At 39.2% G+C, this 18,363-nt stretch overlaps 1 protein-coding gene across 1 annotated transcript in view; it reads left to right on the forward strand.

Moving 5' to 3' along the window:
• The window catches only part of Thsd7b (thrombospondin type 1 domain containing 7B), a 938,083-nt gene that overhangs the window by 475,247 nt on the left and 444,473 nt on the right, over window positions 1-18,363 (forward strand). The window contains exons 8-9 of the mRNA XM_085840847.1: window positions 8,050-8,241; window positions 9,880-10,114. Of these exons, the coding sequence (XP_085696973.1) occupies window positions 8,050-8,241; window positions 9,880-10,114 (427 nt within the window). The remainder of the gene's footprint in view (window positions 1-8,049; window positions 8,242-9,879; window positions 10,115-18,363) is intronic.

Below are 18,363 nucleotides of genomic sequence, written 5' to 3' on the forward strand. Positions count from 1 at the left end.
TGCAAAGTTATTCAACCTGTTCAAAAGTAGATATTCTCATCTGCAAGCTGAACAGAGCAAAGGTATTGTCTTATAGAACTCTTGTAAACTCTGAAGATGAACTGTTGTTAGTTTTAAAGGCTGTGTGCCTACACAGCATTGTGAGGCGTATGCGGTTGTAGGTGTGTGTGTGAACATGAGTGCAACAGTATCATAAGATACACCCCTGGAGCTAGAGTTACACATGATTTCGAGCCACCTACAGTGGATGCTGGGGACTGAGCACAATTCCATTCCTCTGCAAGGGCAGTGTGGACCAGCTCTGCAGCCCTCCTGCTGTGAATTTGAAATGCATGTGTTATGTAGTTCACAGGGAGCTGACATCTACAAAGCACCATGCATGTGTTTTCTTTTATTAAAGCCTAGGGTGGGGTGGGGGCAGCTGATTACACTATGGCGCTGGGTGCAATGTTGGCCACTGTCTTGATAGTATTATAAGCATCAGGACTTTTGCCTCAAGTAGAAAGGCTTAAGAGGGGCATCTTGTCTGCTTCAAAGGTAAATTTTAGCTATTCCTGGCCTTCATAAACACATTTACCTTGAAAAATATTTTTTATTTGTCTACTATCATTCCTTTTCTGACGTGCTATCCTTTAGGATTTCTTTTGGGATATCATCTGGATTTATATTTGACTTTGTTCTCTAGCCTCTAAATGTCAGTGATTAAAGTTTCATTGATTTTCTTTTGTGAACGTGCTTATATACTTCTATTTTTCCCATGACTTTTGTGATATCTCTTTCAACATACATTGCACTGTTTTGTTGATTTCCCATATTTTTCCAGGGGGCTCTGATTTACCCTTAAACCTCTCAACTTGGCTTTCATTTCAGAAGCTTACTTTTTCTATTTTTGCAATGACTGTCCTGTCTATCCCATGCTACATGGACCAGGTAATGAAGGCATTCTCCTTTGCTGGGCCAAGTCTCTCTTGTAATTACATAACCAATGACCTAAGAATGAATTCCACAGAATCCCTTGCCCATGACTGCTTTTCAGCTGAAAGAATTTAAGGAGAAAGACACAGGTTGTGTCTGGATCAGGTCAATAACAATATACCCAGCAACATTTGGTGCTTTGTCCTTGCTTGCTAATGTAGGTCTATAAACAAACAGATCAGCATAGCTTAAGAAAACCAATCTGATAGTCATAAACAGTCCATAATGAGAGCCAGGAGACAGCACATCAGAATGGATAAAGCCATAACCTGTGATGTCTTGCATATCTGACATATTTTAGACATGAGGTGCAAATTTTTAAAAATCAAGTTTTTAATCATCTTTATGTTTCAGGTCTGCCACACACTCTGGTCGAGTCAGCTTGACAGGCCGAGAGGCCTGGAAGCCACTCATGAGGCAGAGAGTTTCATGGAAACTCACCTCCTGGAGTCTGGCATTCTCTTTAACCCATATATTCATATTCTATTCCTGCGTTAGTCTGGTGTATGGATCCAAATACTCTCTTTTAGTATTATCTATTATAAGTGCCTTTTAAGATTGAATTCTGATATAGCTAAGCCTTCACCAGTGTTCCAAAGTCCTAGAAAGTCCTTGAACAGACCATGGGCTTAGAATGCAGTAAGAATGTTGCCTATTCAGTGACATTCAGAATTGCCTCTGGTATTACACTGTCACTTTGAATAAAAGCTAAGTCACTGCCCTACACAGGAATTTACCATCATCTAGGAAGAAGGAAGTTTGAGACCCAAGGAGGAACCAGAGTAGATACTTAGAACTATATAGATAGCTGAGTTACACCCATACACATGTATTTACAATGGCCTAGGGGGGAGGTGGACTATACAATACACTAAAATAGGAACTATGGCAAGGGCATGAAACCCTTGACCCTGGCTTATAAGATTAAGTGAATCTTAGGTGGAGCTCTTTTTGATCCCAGTTGTTAACAATGAATTCTATCCCAGGTGGTTCCTGTTAGACCTTCTGTGTTTGTATTCCTCTGTTTTGTGAAAGAATCCAGTAACCTCTTTCTACCTTGCGGGTGTGTCACCCAACTTCCTTATTTTCTTCTGTATAAAAATTTTGATGCTTGATTTGACAAATTACATTCAGATTCTACACAACCTCTCCTGTGTGCATCTGTCTGTCATTTCATCCAACGCTTTGCCCACCTGTGACTAGAGACCCGTTCCACACAGACAAAGGGGCCCAGAGGGTCTGCGGCAGTCTAGTGGTAGTGCCAGCTAAGCCAATAATGTTAATGTAGATAGTCAATAGAGCAATGCCAGTCACAATGGTTAGCTTAGCTTACTATAAGTTTCCCTAAATGTTAGATCTATTGCTATATCCACATTGACACCGTCATTATTATGATTACTATTCTTAATAGCATAATACCATCAAGTTTCTTTGTTCCTCTCCCTGCGTGTGTAAACTAGATATGCATATAATTGTTAACTTCTGAAATAAGCAAATAGAAGCTGCAGTCACAGTGATGACAATAATAGGATGTTGCAAGTGAGATCTGCTTCTCCCTGAGTCTTGGCCCCATACTTTATTGCACTGAAATATAAGTATGTCTTTATTCGATTAGGATCATGGTCTAGATGTGGCCCAGAGGCTGCTTGCTTCTTGGGAGATAACATTTAGATTTAAAATATGGAATTAAGCACAGATGTAGTTCACTTAATTCATTCTGAAAAGAAGTCTGCTGATAGCTTACTCCACTGTTGGCAAGCATTTAATCAGCATTTATTGGCATTCTTTTCTGAGATTTAAATAGGTCATAAAATTTTATGACATGTGGAGTGTTTTTGATAATGGCTTCAATATTTTCTATAGATGGTACAGTAGCATACAAGTAGAAATATCAATAAAGTAGCCAGTGAACATCATTTCAGGAAGAGTAAGGAGCTTAACGTTGACATAATAACCAAATGTTTGTCTGTGTTTCAAATCATACTGCATATTTTATATGGGTATTTCATGTTTTTTCTTTTTCTTTTATTGCTTTGAATGCTTGAAATGTATGTTGGGGAACTGAGAGTTTTGTGCTATGGTGTTTATTTGCTTATTATAAAAAGGGGGTAATAGAACCATGACACAAGAATTTACATAGACCATATGTATGTGTTAAATGTATTTATCTGATAGAAAAAGGCCAATATCTAGTAGCTATCCTAGTATTCATTTAAGAATAGTTTCTTGCTTGGTGGTCACATCGAACCTATTGTAAACTATTTGCAGTATATATCTAGCATATATACTGGAACTGAAAAAAAATTCGTATTTAATATCTAATGCTGGATCCAGGTTTAGTTGTGGATATCTGAAATCTAAGCATCTCAGGAAACTGGGGCAGGAGGAAACCAAGTTAGAATTCAGCCCAAGCAAATTAGCAAGTATAAGTACCAAATTGATAATTAAAAGTAAGTTAGTGATAAGAGAAACACAAGAAAAATTCTTGAGTATATTAACATATTCTGGAGCCAATGTTTGATCTCAACATTTTATTTAGTTTCTGTGGGTGAAGGGAAGGGACAACAGCAAGATTACTGGAAACTTACCTTAAGTTTGAAGTGATGAAAGTATATTTAATGTTATACACCCCTGTGAATGTTCTAAAGAACAGGAGATTGTTTGTTTAAAACTATTTGTTTCACATAATTTCAGCATATTGTATAATTTTACTGCTGTTGATGAGATCAGAAGAATCCTATAGCCCCAGTAGTCAGTAAATCCATTCAGAAGTGACCACCTAGTCCTGTTCATTCAGCATTGATTCCAGGAGCTTGGTGAAGGCTAGGAGTAAGTTTGTATTCTCCTTGGAAAGATGAGTTCAATTTTGCTTTAACATACAACTGTTTTATTATGATATTAAATTATCCAAGTCTGTGAATAATCACCAATAATGGGTTAGCTTCTCTTCCATAAGTTGCTGTATTTTCTGCACATACCTGGCGTCGGTGATCTCATTGATCCATTCAAAAGAACATAAGCAAGATAACCTTGGTTCCATGACTTGATACATACAATAGGGATATAAGCACAGAGGCCTAGGTGGAGGCTAGGTTTTCAGAATTGGATGCTTGGATGGGATTTTGAAGGGTTTTTTAGTTCATTGTATCAGCAAAATGGATTAGATGATTATAAATATTTCTGTCATTCATGAGAGCCTTCATAGACATTAATTTGTACCTAGCAGAAGCATAAAGGTAGTACATTCATGGGTACAACACAAAAGCTGAGATTTAGACCCTTAGTCTATTGATTGGTGTGTGTGTGTGTGTGTGTGTGTGTGTGTGTGTACCATTTTGCAAAGAACATCTTGTTAGGTTCTTTCATATTATGAGCCTGTCATGTGTTAAATTACTTTTTATGTGTGTTGTTGTCTAAGTAATCCTTCATCCTTGGGCTCTCCTCAAGAGGTGACACTATTATTTCATTACTACAATGAGATAACAGAAAGGAAAAGATATTAAGTAGTATTCTTAGAGGGTAAATGCTGGTAGCTACAACTCACTTTCCAACACTCACTTGACTAGGTGGGAAACATTGGTGCTAGGATGCCCTTTGTAACTTTTCCTTGATGTAATTTCTTACACACACACACACACACACACACACACACAAACCCACATGAGATTTGTAGGAACTGCTTATACTATCAGTTTGGCTTTCTTAAATGTACTCTGATCTGTTTGTTCATAGACCTGTATTAGCCTTGCAAGGACAAACTACTGAATGTTGCAGGGTATATTGCCACTTCTCTGAATTAGTAATTGGCACATCAGTTCATGAGGTTTTGTTTTAGAAACCTGAAGTCAGTGCTGAGAGGCATGAGTGTGTGATGCCTTGAGAGGAGGTAAAATTTGGGTCATGAGAAGGTAGAGTAACTGGGAGTTTAAAGAAAGAGGGTTGCGAGCATACTCTGTATTTGTCAGGCTCTGGCAGAGTCTCTCAGGAGACAGCTATATCAGGCTCACAGCCAATAAGTGTACTGAGCATGGAGTCTCCAATGGAAGAGTTAGAGCAAGGACTGAAGGAGCTGAATGAGTTTGGGGTTCCATAGGAAGAACAACAATATCAACCAACCAGACCTCCCAGAGCTCCCAGGGACTAAACCACCAACCAAATAGTACACATAGAGGGACTCATGGCTCCAGCTAAATATGTAGCAGAGGATGGCCTAGTCAGGCATCAATGGGAGGAGAGGCTCTTGGTCCTGCAAAGGCTTGATGCCCCAGTAAAGGAGAATGCAAGGGTGGGGAGGAGGGAGTGGGTGTGTGGGTAGGTAGGGGAGTACCCTCATAGAAGCAGGGGGAAGGAGGATGGGATAGGGGGTTTCCGGAGGGGAAACTGGGAAAGGTGATAACATTTGAAATGTAAATAAAGAAAATATCCAATTGTAAAAAAAGAAAGAAAGAGTGTAAATAAGAACTTGTTTCCACATTTTCATCATCCATTAGAACTCAACATTAAATAACTCTTCCTGGTTCTTACCTCAAGGGATGATCAGCATTGTCTGCCTTCCACATTGCTTTATTTTCCTGATTCTGTTCATTTAGTAGTGTCTCCCACTTAGCTGAGGCATCTTCCCCTTACTGGCATTGATCTCAGCTTGTCTCTGCTTTGTCTGAATGCATATCATGACACTTACTAACTCCAACAGGTTCCCTGCAGTAGATCCCAGCATATTTTGTCTGTGTCACATTTCATCTACTTATTTTTGGACTCCGTTTAAGTTTGCATGTCTGTAGCTCACCTGGATCATGAACATGAGCTCTGTGGAGTGTCCTTGAACTGAGCCTATGTTTTTAATCCCCTTGCAGTCATTGCACATGGGTTCCACTCTTTACATAATAGACAATTTTATAATTTTTTGATATAGCATGTTCTTAAAGCAGAGGGAAAAGGATGCTATTTGTTGTAGAGAGACATTTCTTACAAGGAGGCTGTGTGGCCATTGATGAACGATTGAGGAAAAACCCTCTGTCTCATTTATTGCCACAGAAATTTCTGATGTTCACTAACATAGCCAATATCCTGTTAAATTAGTCAGTTCCAACAGCACAGCTCATGTTTAACCCAGTACTTCCCAGTATACTGTCTACCCCTTCTACTTCTTGTAAGATTCCTGAGTATCTCTTATTCCCGAAAATGTTCTTTGCAAACCATTACTTTAGAATGCTTTGTGTTAAAATTATGCTAATCATATTCACAAGAGTGGGAATTAAATTTTGATTAGATGTGGGTTAGTTGGTTCTTTGTTTTTTGCCCCACCCCCACCTCCCACCACGCTGGCCTGCTGGCTTCCAAATGTGGCAATGAGGTGCCCCTAGATGACTTCCTGTGTGTGTGTGGAGGGGGTGGGTACACTGTATGGACTCACCCTGAAAATAGATTGAGACTGAAAGGAAAATGATTGGAGCTGAGCTTTCAGCTTGATTATCTGCTGGAGTCTCTATTACTTCTCATAATATGCTTGAAAAATTTTATTTGTACCTCAAGGGCAATGAGCCTGGCCTCATTTACAAATATGAATGCAGATATTCACTGAGCACTGTCTTCTCCTTCAGGCAGGCAGGCTGACTGTCAGCTTGTTTTATTTACTTCCTCAGAGAAAAATATCCATCTCCAAGGGATTAGCCATAGCATGGATAATGGGATAATGGAAGCTCACGAATTAGGAGGTTTATCTGTGACTCCCAACTCTTCCCTGGATAACCGTGGACCAGTTTTCCGCTCTCACTCTGGGACTCATGATCTGTGAGCTAAGACAGAGCATTCTGACCCCAGTGAGCTTCTCCTAAGGGTAGATGAATATGATATGATATGATATGATATGATATATGCAAAATACACCATCTACACCAAGGAGGTAGTCAATAAATACTCATATTCTTAGCAGTTACTTTCATGTTGGACTAATCATGACAGGAAAATTCCAAACTGCAAAGTCACTCAGAGAAAACTGTCTGTATCCTATACCTGTCATTCCAGATTTGATGTTGTTATTTCAAATAATAAATGGTGCCTTTATTCATTGTTTTCCTCTGTGTATGAGGAGACTGTAAATGGATGGAGGGAGAAAAATAAAATTATTATATCTAAGGAATTTGTCATAATGATAAACAACCCAAATGTGTTTTATTTTTCAAGAAACCATTGTTATCTTTTGAGATATGAAAAGTATTTTAGAAATGACCCCATTAGTCTTACCATCTGCTTGTTGTAAAATTCTACTCTGCTTTATTTTAAAACTATGAAAATCATAGCAGGATGTAATATCAAAGGACTGTAAATGTTATTTATAGATGGATGGTAAAGGCCCTGTCTCAATAGCAAAATTAGTAATCTTGATATTTGCTTTGTTTTCCACTCTGGTTTTAAATACAATTAATATTTATTTGTAAGTTAATCAGATTATCAAATGTCTTAGGAAGGACCTCAGACTGGCTTTCTACTTTTGTCAACATATTCTGTAATTTCAGTCACAGGCCTTTCCCATTGTGGTTAAATTATTTATTTCTTTGTACAAAGAAAACAAAGATCCTGTGGTAATGTTTGTTAGGTAGTAAGTATTGAGACAAAGCACTGAAAAGATAACTAAGATGGTGAAAGTCTCATTTAGCAGGTAGACTGTGATGGTTAGCATCATTTGAGACCTTCAGAGCTCTCTGGTTTCCACTTTGAAGATGAATGAACAGCTGTACTGTGTGTCCACCATTAACATGTCAGTCATACTCAAGCTCCAGTCATTCGTGGCTAAATTGTTTCTAGAAGGGGCCAACTTTGTCCCTGTGAAGTCTGACAAATGCGAGTTTGGCCATGCTATTTACCTTTTTAAACATCACATTACTTCTTGGCATATCTTTCTTGACATAAACATTACAGATAGCTGACAGTACCTCCATACTTATATTTCATGCTTTGGACACCTGCTAAAGGCTTCCAAGATAAAGTGGGATTATAGAGAAAGCCATGGACCAGTGTGTTCCTTGGGCTGGCCCTGCTTTTCAGCACTAAGCAACTATCTCTGTTTTCTTACAGGAGAAGAAGTATCAGGGGGTCTCTGTCCAGTGCCTCCTCCTCCTGAACGAATGGCTTGTGAAATTCCCTGCCGAATGGACTGTGTAGTGAGTGAGTGGACGGTGTGGTCATCCTGCTCACAGTCCTGTTCAAATAAAAACTCAGATGGGAAACAAACCAGGACACGTTCTATCCTGGCTTTGGCTGGAGAAGGTGAGTAACAGGTTCATTGCTTCCCCTGTAAGTTTTATTATTGAATAAGTGACTGAAACACCCTTGCCGTGCATGGAAATAGGCTTAGATTGCATCTTTGTTCATTAAATGTGCATTAACTTTTTCATTTCCACACACACTTTATTTTCTGTGAGTCCTCTATTTTATCTATGCTGGGATCACCATTCCACATGGATTGCTTCAGGCCAATCTTTTATATGACCCAGTCTAATGGATTGCATGTTCTTTCCTTCTACTTCTTAGAGAAGAGAGCAAAGTATAGTCACACATCCAGGCTCAGGTGTCATGCATAATTGGGAACATAATTGGATCTGTCTAATACAAAGAGTTCCAAAGCATGAACTAGAGACCTGACTTTCCACCAAGATGTTCTAGTAACATCTATAAGGGACTGATCTGTGTCCTGATTTCCTTTTCCAGAATGCCTAGTGCCAAGGGCCAGGGAGGGAACATGAAAGCCATGAAACTAGCTTTGAAGAAGGTAAAAGGTGCTATGGGGATGTGGATAGTAACTGCAGAACAAATTAAAGGAACAGTGGCTACCATCATTCCCAGCAATGGACTCCATCCCCAGATACACACATTATCCCTTTCATGTCCTCCCTCTGCCTCATCAGTCTTTGGTTCCATTAGAACAGCAGGATAGTGGGACCCCTGCTGTGAGCAGCATCTTAAGCAAGGTTTCAGTACTGTGATCATGAGAAATAGGGCCAGGGTCATGGTAAAGGAAGAATTTTGTCATTTTAAAGTGCAACTGCTTTTTATATATCCCAGCTTTGATTTTGTAGAATGGGGGGGGGGGAGATTAGTACTAATTAGAATAAAAATAACCAAACAGGGGCTATGCATCTGAGCTATTTGTCCCACTGAATACAACATTGTAGTGTGATTGTTTAGGGAAAGATCAATACTTCAGAGATGTACTACTTTTTGCCTTGGATAAAAATGTAAAAGAATAGCTAGAAATGAGGTTTGGTTCTCTAATTCAGCCAGGGGTATAAAGGTGCACATCTGTCTGGTCTCTCTGCCAGGGTGTACTGGGGTGTCAGATCTCTTTCTGAGTTGAAGATGAGCTTTTTCTTGCTAGATTTAAGACACATACCTCTGGCTTTCTCAAGTGGCAGTAAAATGTTTCATGGAGGATTAGTACTTTAAAAATGACAGTCTGAGAAACAAAACATCTTCCTTAACAAAAGGAATTATATATAGTGTGAGTTTGACATAATGTCTCTCCAAGTCCTGGCCTATTTTATGTTTCTTTAACATATGTATAGGATGCTCTGACATACTGAGCTTGTCTATCCCACTGATTAGCTTATGCAAACATAATGATATCAAAGGAAAAGCTGATTTCTTTGGAGTCCATTTCAGAGATGTGTGCTTCATAGGTGGACAATAGAATAAATTAATTTTATACTCTGCTGAATATGGACCCACTGTCTATTAAATTAAGACACAAGAGCATACCACTATCCTTAAATTGTGGCATAGCAAATACATTCCTGGTCTTAGAGTCAGAAGGATGCAGTAGGTTAGGTCTCCAGCATGCAGAAGAAACAAAATCAAGAATGATAGCATTGCGATTCATGCTTTCTTTCTCACTTAAAATTTTCACAGGTGGAAAGACCTGCCCTAGTAGTCAGGAACTCCAAGAGTACCGCCTATGCAATGATCATTCCTGTACACAGCTCTACTGGGAGACATCTGCTTGGGGTTCCTGCTCTGAAAATACTCTTGTCACTGCCCTCAATGTGACCATTGGCTGGAATGGAGAAGCAACATGTGGGGTGGGCATTCAGACACGAAAGGTCTTCTGTATCAAGAGTCATGTGGGACAAGTAATGACCAAAAGGTACCACCAGCCTTCTGCTGAATGTTCATATGACCATTTTCCATGTATTATTAGTAGAAAATGATTATAAAACAACCGGCAGGCATAGGTTTATGGTGGGGTAAGAATTTGTGTTCTTTGAAAAATCTTTATTTAATTTATATTTATGTGTACATGTGTGTGTACATCTGCACATGTGTGTGTGTGTGTGTGTGTGTGTGTGTGTGTGTGTGTGTGTATGCTCATGTGTGTACAGTTGTCTACAAAGATCAGAAGACAGTATCAGATCTCCTGGATCTGGGGTTATAGTAGTTGCTTGCCATTCTATTTGAGTTCCAGGGAATGAATCCTGGTTCTCTTGAAGAGCAGTTTATGCTCTTAACCACCGAGCTGTCTTTTCCAGACCTTGTTGTTCTTGTTACTCAACCTTGATTAACAGATATACTTCTAAGTTAAGCTTATTCAATATATGCTCCAGAAGTTCATTTATTATATATGTATTAGTCAATGAAAAATTAAGTCATCTCCACTAACTTGAAGTAAATTTGAGTAATCAAACAGTTTTCTAGAACTGCCTCTCTAGTTGGCTCTTCTAAAGTCTTGCAGAGACTAGGTCAACCTGGAGCCAGGGTCTATTCTTTGAAGGGTAATATTTCACTATGGTTCAGACTCCCATAGAAACTTTGGTTTGTGTAATCTATGCTCATAAGTAAAATACAGTTGTGTGTTTTCTGTATTCCATGTAATGAAGACATATGTTTTAAAGGTAGCAGGGATATATTGACATGGGAGCTTGGATAAAGATTTTTAAAAAATATCTCAAGAAATATTTAAAGTGATGATAAGAAAGAACAGATTGGCAAGAGACCGCAACTGGGAGAGTTTCATTTCTGGATCTACAACTTGCTCAGATTATGGAAGCAAAAAGAGAATTTAAGGGCCCATGCTTTGTTCACAGATAAGGTAGTTGACCTCATAACTTGCCTTGTAATTGTGATAAAGGTCCCACTCTGACCATAGGAATGCTGAGTCACAGATTGTGCTGATGATAGCTTGGGCATATAGCTATCAGTTTAGCAATTCAGTGTTTCCCTAGGAAATATGAATTTTCTGTCTAGGAGGAAGAAACTCCCCTTTCTCAATTATCTAATGGCATGAACTTAGAGGTGCTGCAGTCAGGTAATAAAAAGTAGGGGTAGACAATGAAACTAGTGTTCAGAGAGATGTGGAAACATTTGCATCATAAACATAGACAGCATCATGCCAAGCCTGTCTGTCCACACCCCTGCCCTTTCTGTTATTGTAGACAAATTTATTTGCCCATCTGTCAGATTCAGTACAATGTATGTCTCTTATAGCCACACAAACACCTAAGTATCTCCACTCTTGGCACCACAGTAAAAGGCTTGTGTCCTTCCACACTGCTATAGAAGATGCATTGGCTATGTATGACAGAAACTACAGAAGCTAAAGTTAAGGGAACAAAACTGGCTATCCTAGGAAGAAGAATGATAGATGTAGCCCACCATTGGTACTTATGTGTCTAATGAGCTGATAGCTCTGAAAATATGTTCAAAGACAACTGATTAGAGATTAATCATAGCCAGAAAATCTTTACCTATGTGTCTTCAGATATGTGACCTTGAAGGCTAGTAGTAACTGTCCTTTATTGCTGTATTCCTGATCACCATATTGTCAGAATTCTATAAACATTCTTGGAGTTCAGGAGTAATTGATAATTGTATAGAGGAGTGATGAGATTAGACAAGGAGTAAACATGAAGGATAAAAGATCCAGAGAACCTGGTATTCATCTTTACTTTATACAAATATATGTGTACCTCAGTCGATGGTAGCAAAGAGTGCCAGCATAAAGAGCCATTTGAAACCATGACCTGTTTTACTGATGCAAGCATGCCATTGCTGCTGTAGTGTCTGACTTTCAGTACTGATGTTGTTTGAGGATATGAATTTACATCAGTTACATCTTTCTACTTACTTGACAGCCAAGGCAATATGTGGACTAAATGAATCTATGAATTGATGATTTTGTAGACTAACTTGAACCATAACACTTCATGTCACCCAGTCCAACTGGTAGCCTACTGCAGTCAATGGCAAATCCAAAGAGTTTTAATATAATTGAATTGTGTGGACATGGGACCTTTTTTCTGGAAAGGATTGCAACCTTATTAATTTTTGGCCTAAAATTTCAACTTTGCAAACCATCCATGAAACAGTAAAATGAATATAAAAATCAAAACAGACATGGTGTAAGAATAGGGTAACCCCAACATGGCATGCAGTAAATAGCTACTTGTTACTATAAAGAAGAAATATAGCAATCTGAGAGTCTGATCTTTCTTCCATAATTTTTCAGCTCTTAACTATAGCTGGAAAAATCTACTTGGTATTAAGGTAACTTTTCCCATTTCCTAGCAAAAGGACACTAGAATAGAGACACATTTCTACTAAGTAAGTTTTTGCCACATGTTAAAGTATCATGTGGATGAGAAAAGTTGAGCTGTAGGTTAAATGGCCTCAATTGTCTTCTCATATCTCATAATTACTTTGAATAAGAGTTTATTATAAAGATATCTGAACACACTCCTTCATTCAAATCTTGACTGTCCTGGTTAGACTTGCTGTTAGCTTGGCAAAACATAAGGTCACCCACGAAAGGAGTCTCAATTCATGCTTTTCCCAGATAAAATTGACGGTGGTACATCTATAGGGGTTTGTCTGCTTTCTTAATTGGTTTAGAGGGTCCAAACCACTGTGGGCAACACCATTACCTGAGCTAATAGACTTGGGCTGTCTGATCAAGCTAGCTAAACATCAGCTAACAAAGTGATCCAACAAAGACTGTTCCTCCATGGTTTCTTCTTCAAATTCCTCCTTGAGTTCCTGACTTAATGATGGATATGAAAGGCAGAACCTAAGAGACCATTTTTCCCACTAAATTGCTTTTGATCAAGTGTATCATTACAGAAACAGAGATGAATCTAGAACATGAGCTTAAAGGTGTTTTGTGGGTAAAATAAATCACAGTACCAGAAGTTAACAGCTTAGAGAATAGGTCTTATATATAAGGTCTTGTGTAATTTTTTTGGAAACTTTGTATATGAGACTCTAAAATATTATTTCAATGGATAACCTCCAGTTTTGCTACAGGCTGAAAGACACTTTGATAGATGTTTCACATAATACACGCAGACATAGAGGGCTTGGGTGTTGCTGATGTTAATTACTTTATGTACGATTTTTTTCTTTTTTTTTTAAATTAGGTATTTTCTTCATTTACATTTCCAATGCTATCCCAAAAGTTCCCTACACCCTCCCCACTCCCCCACCCAACCACTCTCACTTCTTGGCCCTGGCGTTCCCCTGTACTGAGGCATATAAAGTTTTCGAGACCAATGGGCCTCTCTTTCCACTGATAGCCAACTAGGCCATCTTCTGATACATATGCAGCTAGAGACACTAGATCTGGGGGGTACTGGTTAGTTCATATTGTTGTTCCGCCTATAGGGTTTCAGACCCCTTTAGCTCCTTGGGTACTTTCTCTAGCTCCTCCATTGGGGGCCCTGTGTTCCATCCAATAGATGACTGTAAGCATCCACTTCTGTGTTTGCTAGGCCCTGGCATAGTCTCACAAGAGACAGCTACATCAGGGTCCTTTCAGCAAAATCTTGCTAGTGTATGCAATGGTGTCAGCGTTTGGAGGCTGATTATGGGATGGATTCCCAGGTGTACTATTAATGAACCTGTAAAACTAGCCATGAAGTTTTCATTCTTACTGTATGTCTCTAAACCATCCTGGTAAACATGAGCAGGCTACATTGACTTTAGTCAATTTATTTAATTAGAATTCTTGAGGTCAATTACATTAAAAGAAATATGAAGCTAATATTCCAGTGGAGTGCTCTGTGAGATTACCAGCAATAGAGAGTGTGCTTCACCTTGCCCTTTCCAAAAATATATACACTTATGGGCTTTTTAGTGTCATAGTCCATGTCAACCTGGACAGATATTCTGTTACCTGTGAAGTCCTTGGGGTGGTCTGGGAGTTAGAGACAGGAAGGACAAATAGTTTCCTAAGAAAAAGATTGGGCTAGAGAGAAGAGACGAATGTGCTGAAGTGTTGTGTTTTATCCCAAACTCCCTCAACCAAGAGACACAATGTTCCTCTCCTCACAGTGCTGAGTCTCACTTTTGTTTGCATGCAGTTGTGTGGGTGAGAAAGTTACCATTGTATGAGAAATAAAACTGATCATATCAGAAAATGAGAACCAGCCGGAACGCTACCAAAACAGAAGTCATAGCTCACATGGGTATTTCTGGGGGGTTGGTTCATTATTCAATGCTTTCTAGTTCTAACATTTAAAATAAAAATAATAGCAACAAAGATAACAAGCACAATGTTCCAAGCCTTCTAAAGTTTCTGATAAGGCATTTCCTGCCTTTACTGTGAAAGCCCCTGGCATTTGTGTTTAGATATAGTAAAAAAAAATAGCTGTGTTTAAATATCTAGTCTGTAAAACGTTGGCAGATATGCCCCATGCAGCTAAGCAAGATGAATATGGCTGTGGCTGAGTCAGATGGGTGATTAGGGAGATGGGCATAGAGCATACGTGGAAACTGGCATGACTTCTTAGCTCCTTTTGATGTTGTTCATGTTGGTATGGAATTACAATCTATAGGATGAGAATGAAAGACAATGTGTGCAGAACCTCCCAGAACAAGTCTAAGGGAATGGATATATCAAAATAAAATTCATGTGCCAAGTATTAAGAGCAGTGAAGTTCAGCACACCATGTATACACACAGATAGGAAGAAGAAATCATCCCCAAAGGCAAGGATCCATGATTTTTCTACTAACTGAATAGTGAATTCTTATCTTCCTGGGTTTTGAGCCTGTGCTTTCAATGTGAAAATGACTGAAGAACTTAGAAGATATCCCCTCAAATTGTTTCACCTTCTGGCTCCAATGACATGGGATAGTAAGTGACTCACTTGTAGTTTCAACTTATACTGAGCTAAAGACCTGGCATTTTTAATAAATAAGGCAGAATTCTCTCATCAAGACAATCAGAGCTGGCAGTATGCCACAGGTATTATCTGTAGAACTCAGACCTAAGTTCCAACATAAACAGTACGGAGACTCTTGATGTGGGTCAGTCACTGAAATGGTGCAGAAAATCAAACTTGTCGTTTGCACAGGCAGAAGACACAAAAGCTGTTGGTTGACAAGGATGATATTCTGAGGCTCTGATAGAAAATTTATGAAAATTGGAAATGTGATCAAGTGTGAAGTCTTATACAACACACTCATAAATAAAGGAAGTTGTGCTCTGGAGGAAAGGGTAAAACCTTCTGGAAGAAGAAATTAAAAAAAAAAAAACCCACAATTTCATGGGCAAGAGAATAGTTGATTCTAAGGGCCGGAAAGTGGGCACCCTTTCAGGATAAGTCTTAGCTTCCCTAGTCCACAAAACACTAGAGAGCCTCAGGCTAATCTTCTCAGGGAGAAGACAGTAATGTTTCTCTTGTTCCCTAAAGGTGGAGCACAGAGAGTGTATCCCTCTTAGAGAGGGTAGCATTATTCCCAGTGAGGTGCTTGTTTTTCCTCTCTTTTTTTATTAGATGTTTTCTTCATTTACATTTCAAATGTTATACCCTTTCCTAATTTCCTCTCCAAAAGTCCCCTATACCCTCCCCCCTCCCTGCTCCCCAACCCACCTACTCCTGCTTCCTAGCCCTGGCATTCCCCTGTACTGGGGCATATAATCTTCGCAAGACCAAAGGCCTCTCCTCCCATAGATGGTTGACTAGGCCATCCTCTGCTACATATGCAGCTAGAGACATGAGCTCTGGAGAGTACTGGTTAGTTCATATTGTTGTTCCTCCTATAGGGTTGCAGACCCCTTAAGCTCCTTGGGTAATTTCTTTAACTCCTTCATTGGAGGCCCTGTGTTCCATCCAATAGATGGCTATGAGCATCCACTTATGTATTTGCCAGGCACTGGCATAGCCTCACGAGAGATAGCTATATCAGGGTCCTGTCAGCAAAATCTTGTTGGCATATGCAATAGTGTCTGCATTTAGTGGCTGATTATGGGATGGATCCCCGGGTGGGGCAGTCTCTGGATGGTGATTCCTTCCATCTCAGCTCCAAACTTTGTCTCTGTATAACTCCTTCCATTTGCCCAGTAGAGAGTAGTTTTGACTCCTGCTTGAGTGGCAGAGTCCCCACAGTATGGGCACCCCATATGGAAAACTTGAAGGCCAGCATCACAGTAACTTCTTATGTATTCTTTGAATGCCCAGAGGAATTTTCCACAGGTGGACATGACCCCTACATCTATCTTCTATGTTCAATGGAGTATAGAAGAGCAGGCATTGCTGGAGACACTCCCACCGTACCTAAATACCACTCTGCTGCCAGCTCTGGGACCCGAGAGGCAGCAGAGAGGTTAGGATAAATGGCAGTTCACTTTATTTTTATTAGACCTCAGAGTATGAATAAAAGTCCTGGGAATGATTTCAGTGTTTTTTACTGTCTGACTACGGTGTGATATAAATTTGCTTACTGGAGTGGATCGTTTCAATGACACTATATCATGCTAAAGAATCTCTTCTTCCTACATCTTTGCTCATTGAGCAAATCCATTTAATAACGGTTTGTTTGAATTAATTATGGTTAATAACAATACCGCTAATAAGTTTTCATTTATTATTCATTGCTCACTTATTTTTTTCTCTGTGCATGTACACTTTTCACTGTAATTTATTTTCATCAGAGTATTACATACTCTGCAGCATTGAACAACACCCCAGGATCAATGGTAGAATGCATTCCCCTCCCCAACCATTTCCTATTCTATACCCCATTTCCCATAAGCCCAACCTCTATTTCAATTGGTGTCTTATGTCTTTCTCTTGACTATGTAAGAATAATTCACCTAGCTCATCAATAGAGAGATGAGATGCAAGCAGTAAGCACCCAGACTTTCACTCCCCCTCCTGTGTCGCTAATTGTATCTTACCAGTTTCTTTTATTTATTTATTTATTTATTTATTTATTTATTTATTTATTTATTTATTATATGTAAGTACACTGTAGCTGTCCTCAGACACTCCAGAAGAGGGCACCAGATCTCGTTACGGATGGTTGTGAGCCACCATGTGGTTGCTGGGATTTGAACTCTGGACCTCTGGAAGAGCAGTCGGGTGCTCTTACCCACTGAGTCATCTCACCAGCCCTCTTACCAGTTTCTTATCTACCTTGCTCTGCCTTCATATTCTCATGAACACACATACACAGGTACTCTTGCTTCTCCTTTCCTTTGTTGTTTCCCTCTTAATTCTAAATAAAATAATTTTTAGAAATTCATGAGATTTTTTATTTATTAGTTATAATTCATCTATTAATTAGTATCCATCAAAGCAATAATGCTTGACTCCTGTTTCCAGGACCCTCATGACATTCTTCTCCATGGGGCATTCTGCCAGTAACTTATATTTATACTTTTGATTAAAATTTTTGGGAACTTTGTCTTAAACAATTTGAACTGTTATAATAAAAAAAAAGTCATAGTGCAGTGACCAAAAATCAGAGCATATTTTTCATAGTCTTGGATAGTAGGTGTCTCAAGCTAACAGTCCGGTCAGGATAGAATAAGGGGATTCTTCCTAATTTTTGATTGACTTTTTGCTGTATCTTCACATGGCAATGAGTAGGGATAGGGAACAAGACTTCTCATGTCAGGAGGCCAGTCCTCTTGTGAGGACTTCATTCATATAAACTACTCACACCCTAAAGACCACACCTTCAAGTACTATCACTTTGAAGGATAGGGCTTCTACATGTGGGAAGCATAAACTGGCCATCTAAAGTGCACTCATAATTTGTCTCATTGCTGGGACAAAATGCTTTAAAAAAACAATGTAAGCTCAGCAGGATTATTTGGAGTTATAGCTTGAAGCTGCAATGTCCACTGTGGTAGGGAAGGCATGGGCCCAGAGCTGGAGACCACTGACCATATCATCCCCACCATCAGAAAGCAGAGAGCTAGAAGCTGGTGTTTCAACTCATATCCTCATTTTTATTCAGTCTAAACTACCAGTCCATGGAAGACTGCTGCCTATAGTCAGGGTCAGTCTTCTACTTCAATTAATGTAATCTAGAGTTTCCCCCCTAAGCATGGCTAAAGATAAGTTTTGATAGTGATTCTAGATCTCATTAAGTTAACCATGAGTACTTGCCG

Source organism: Mus caroli, unplaced genomic scaffold, assembly GCF_978045245.1.
Source record: "Mus caroli unplaced genomic scaffold, Mus_caroli_1 scaffold_1, whole genome shotgun sequence".
In the NCBI taxonomy this organism is placed as follows: Eukaryota; Metazoa; Chordata; class Mammalia; order Rodentia; family Muridae; genus Mus; species Mus caroli.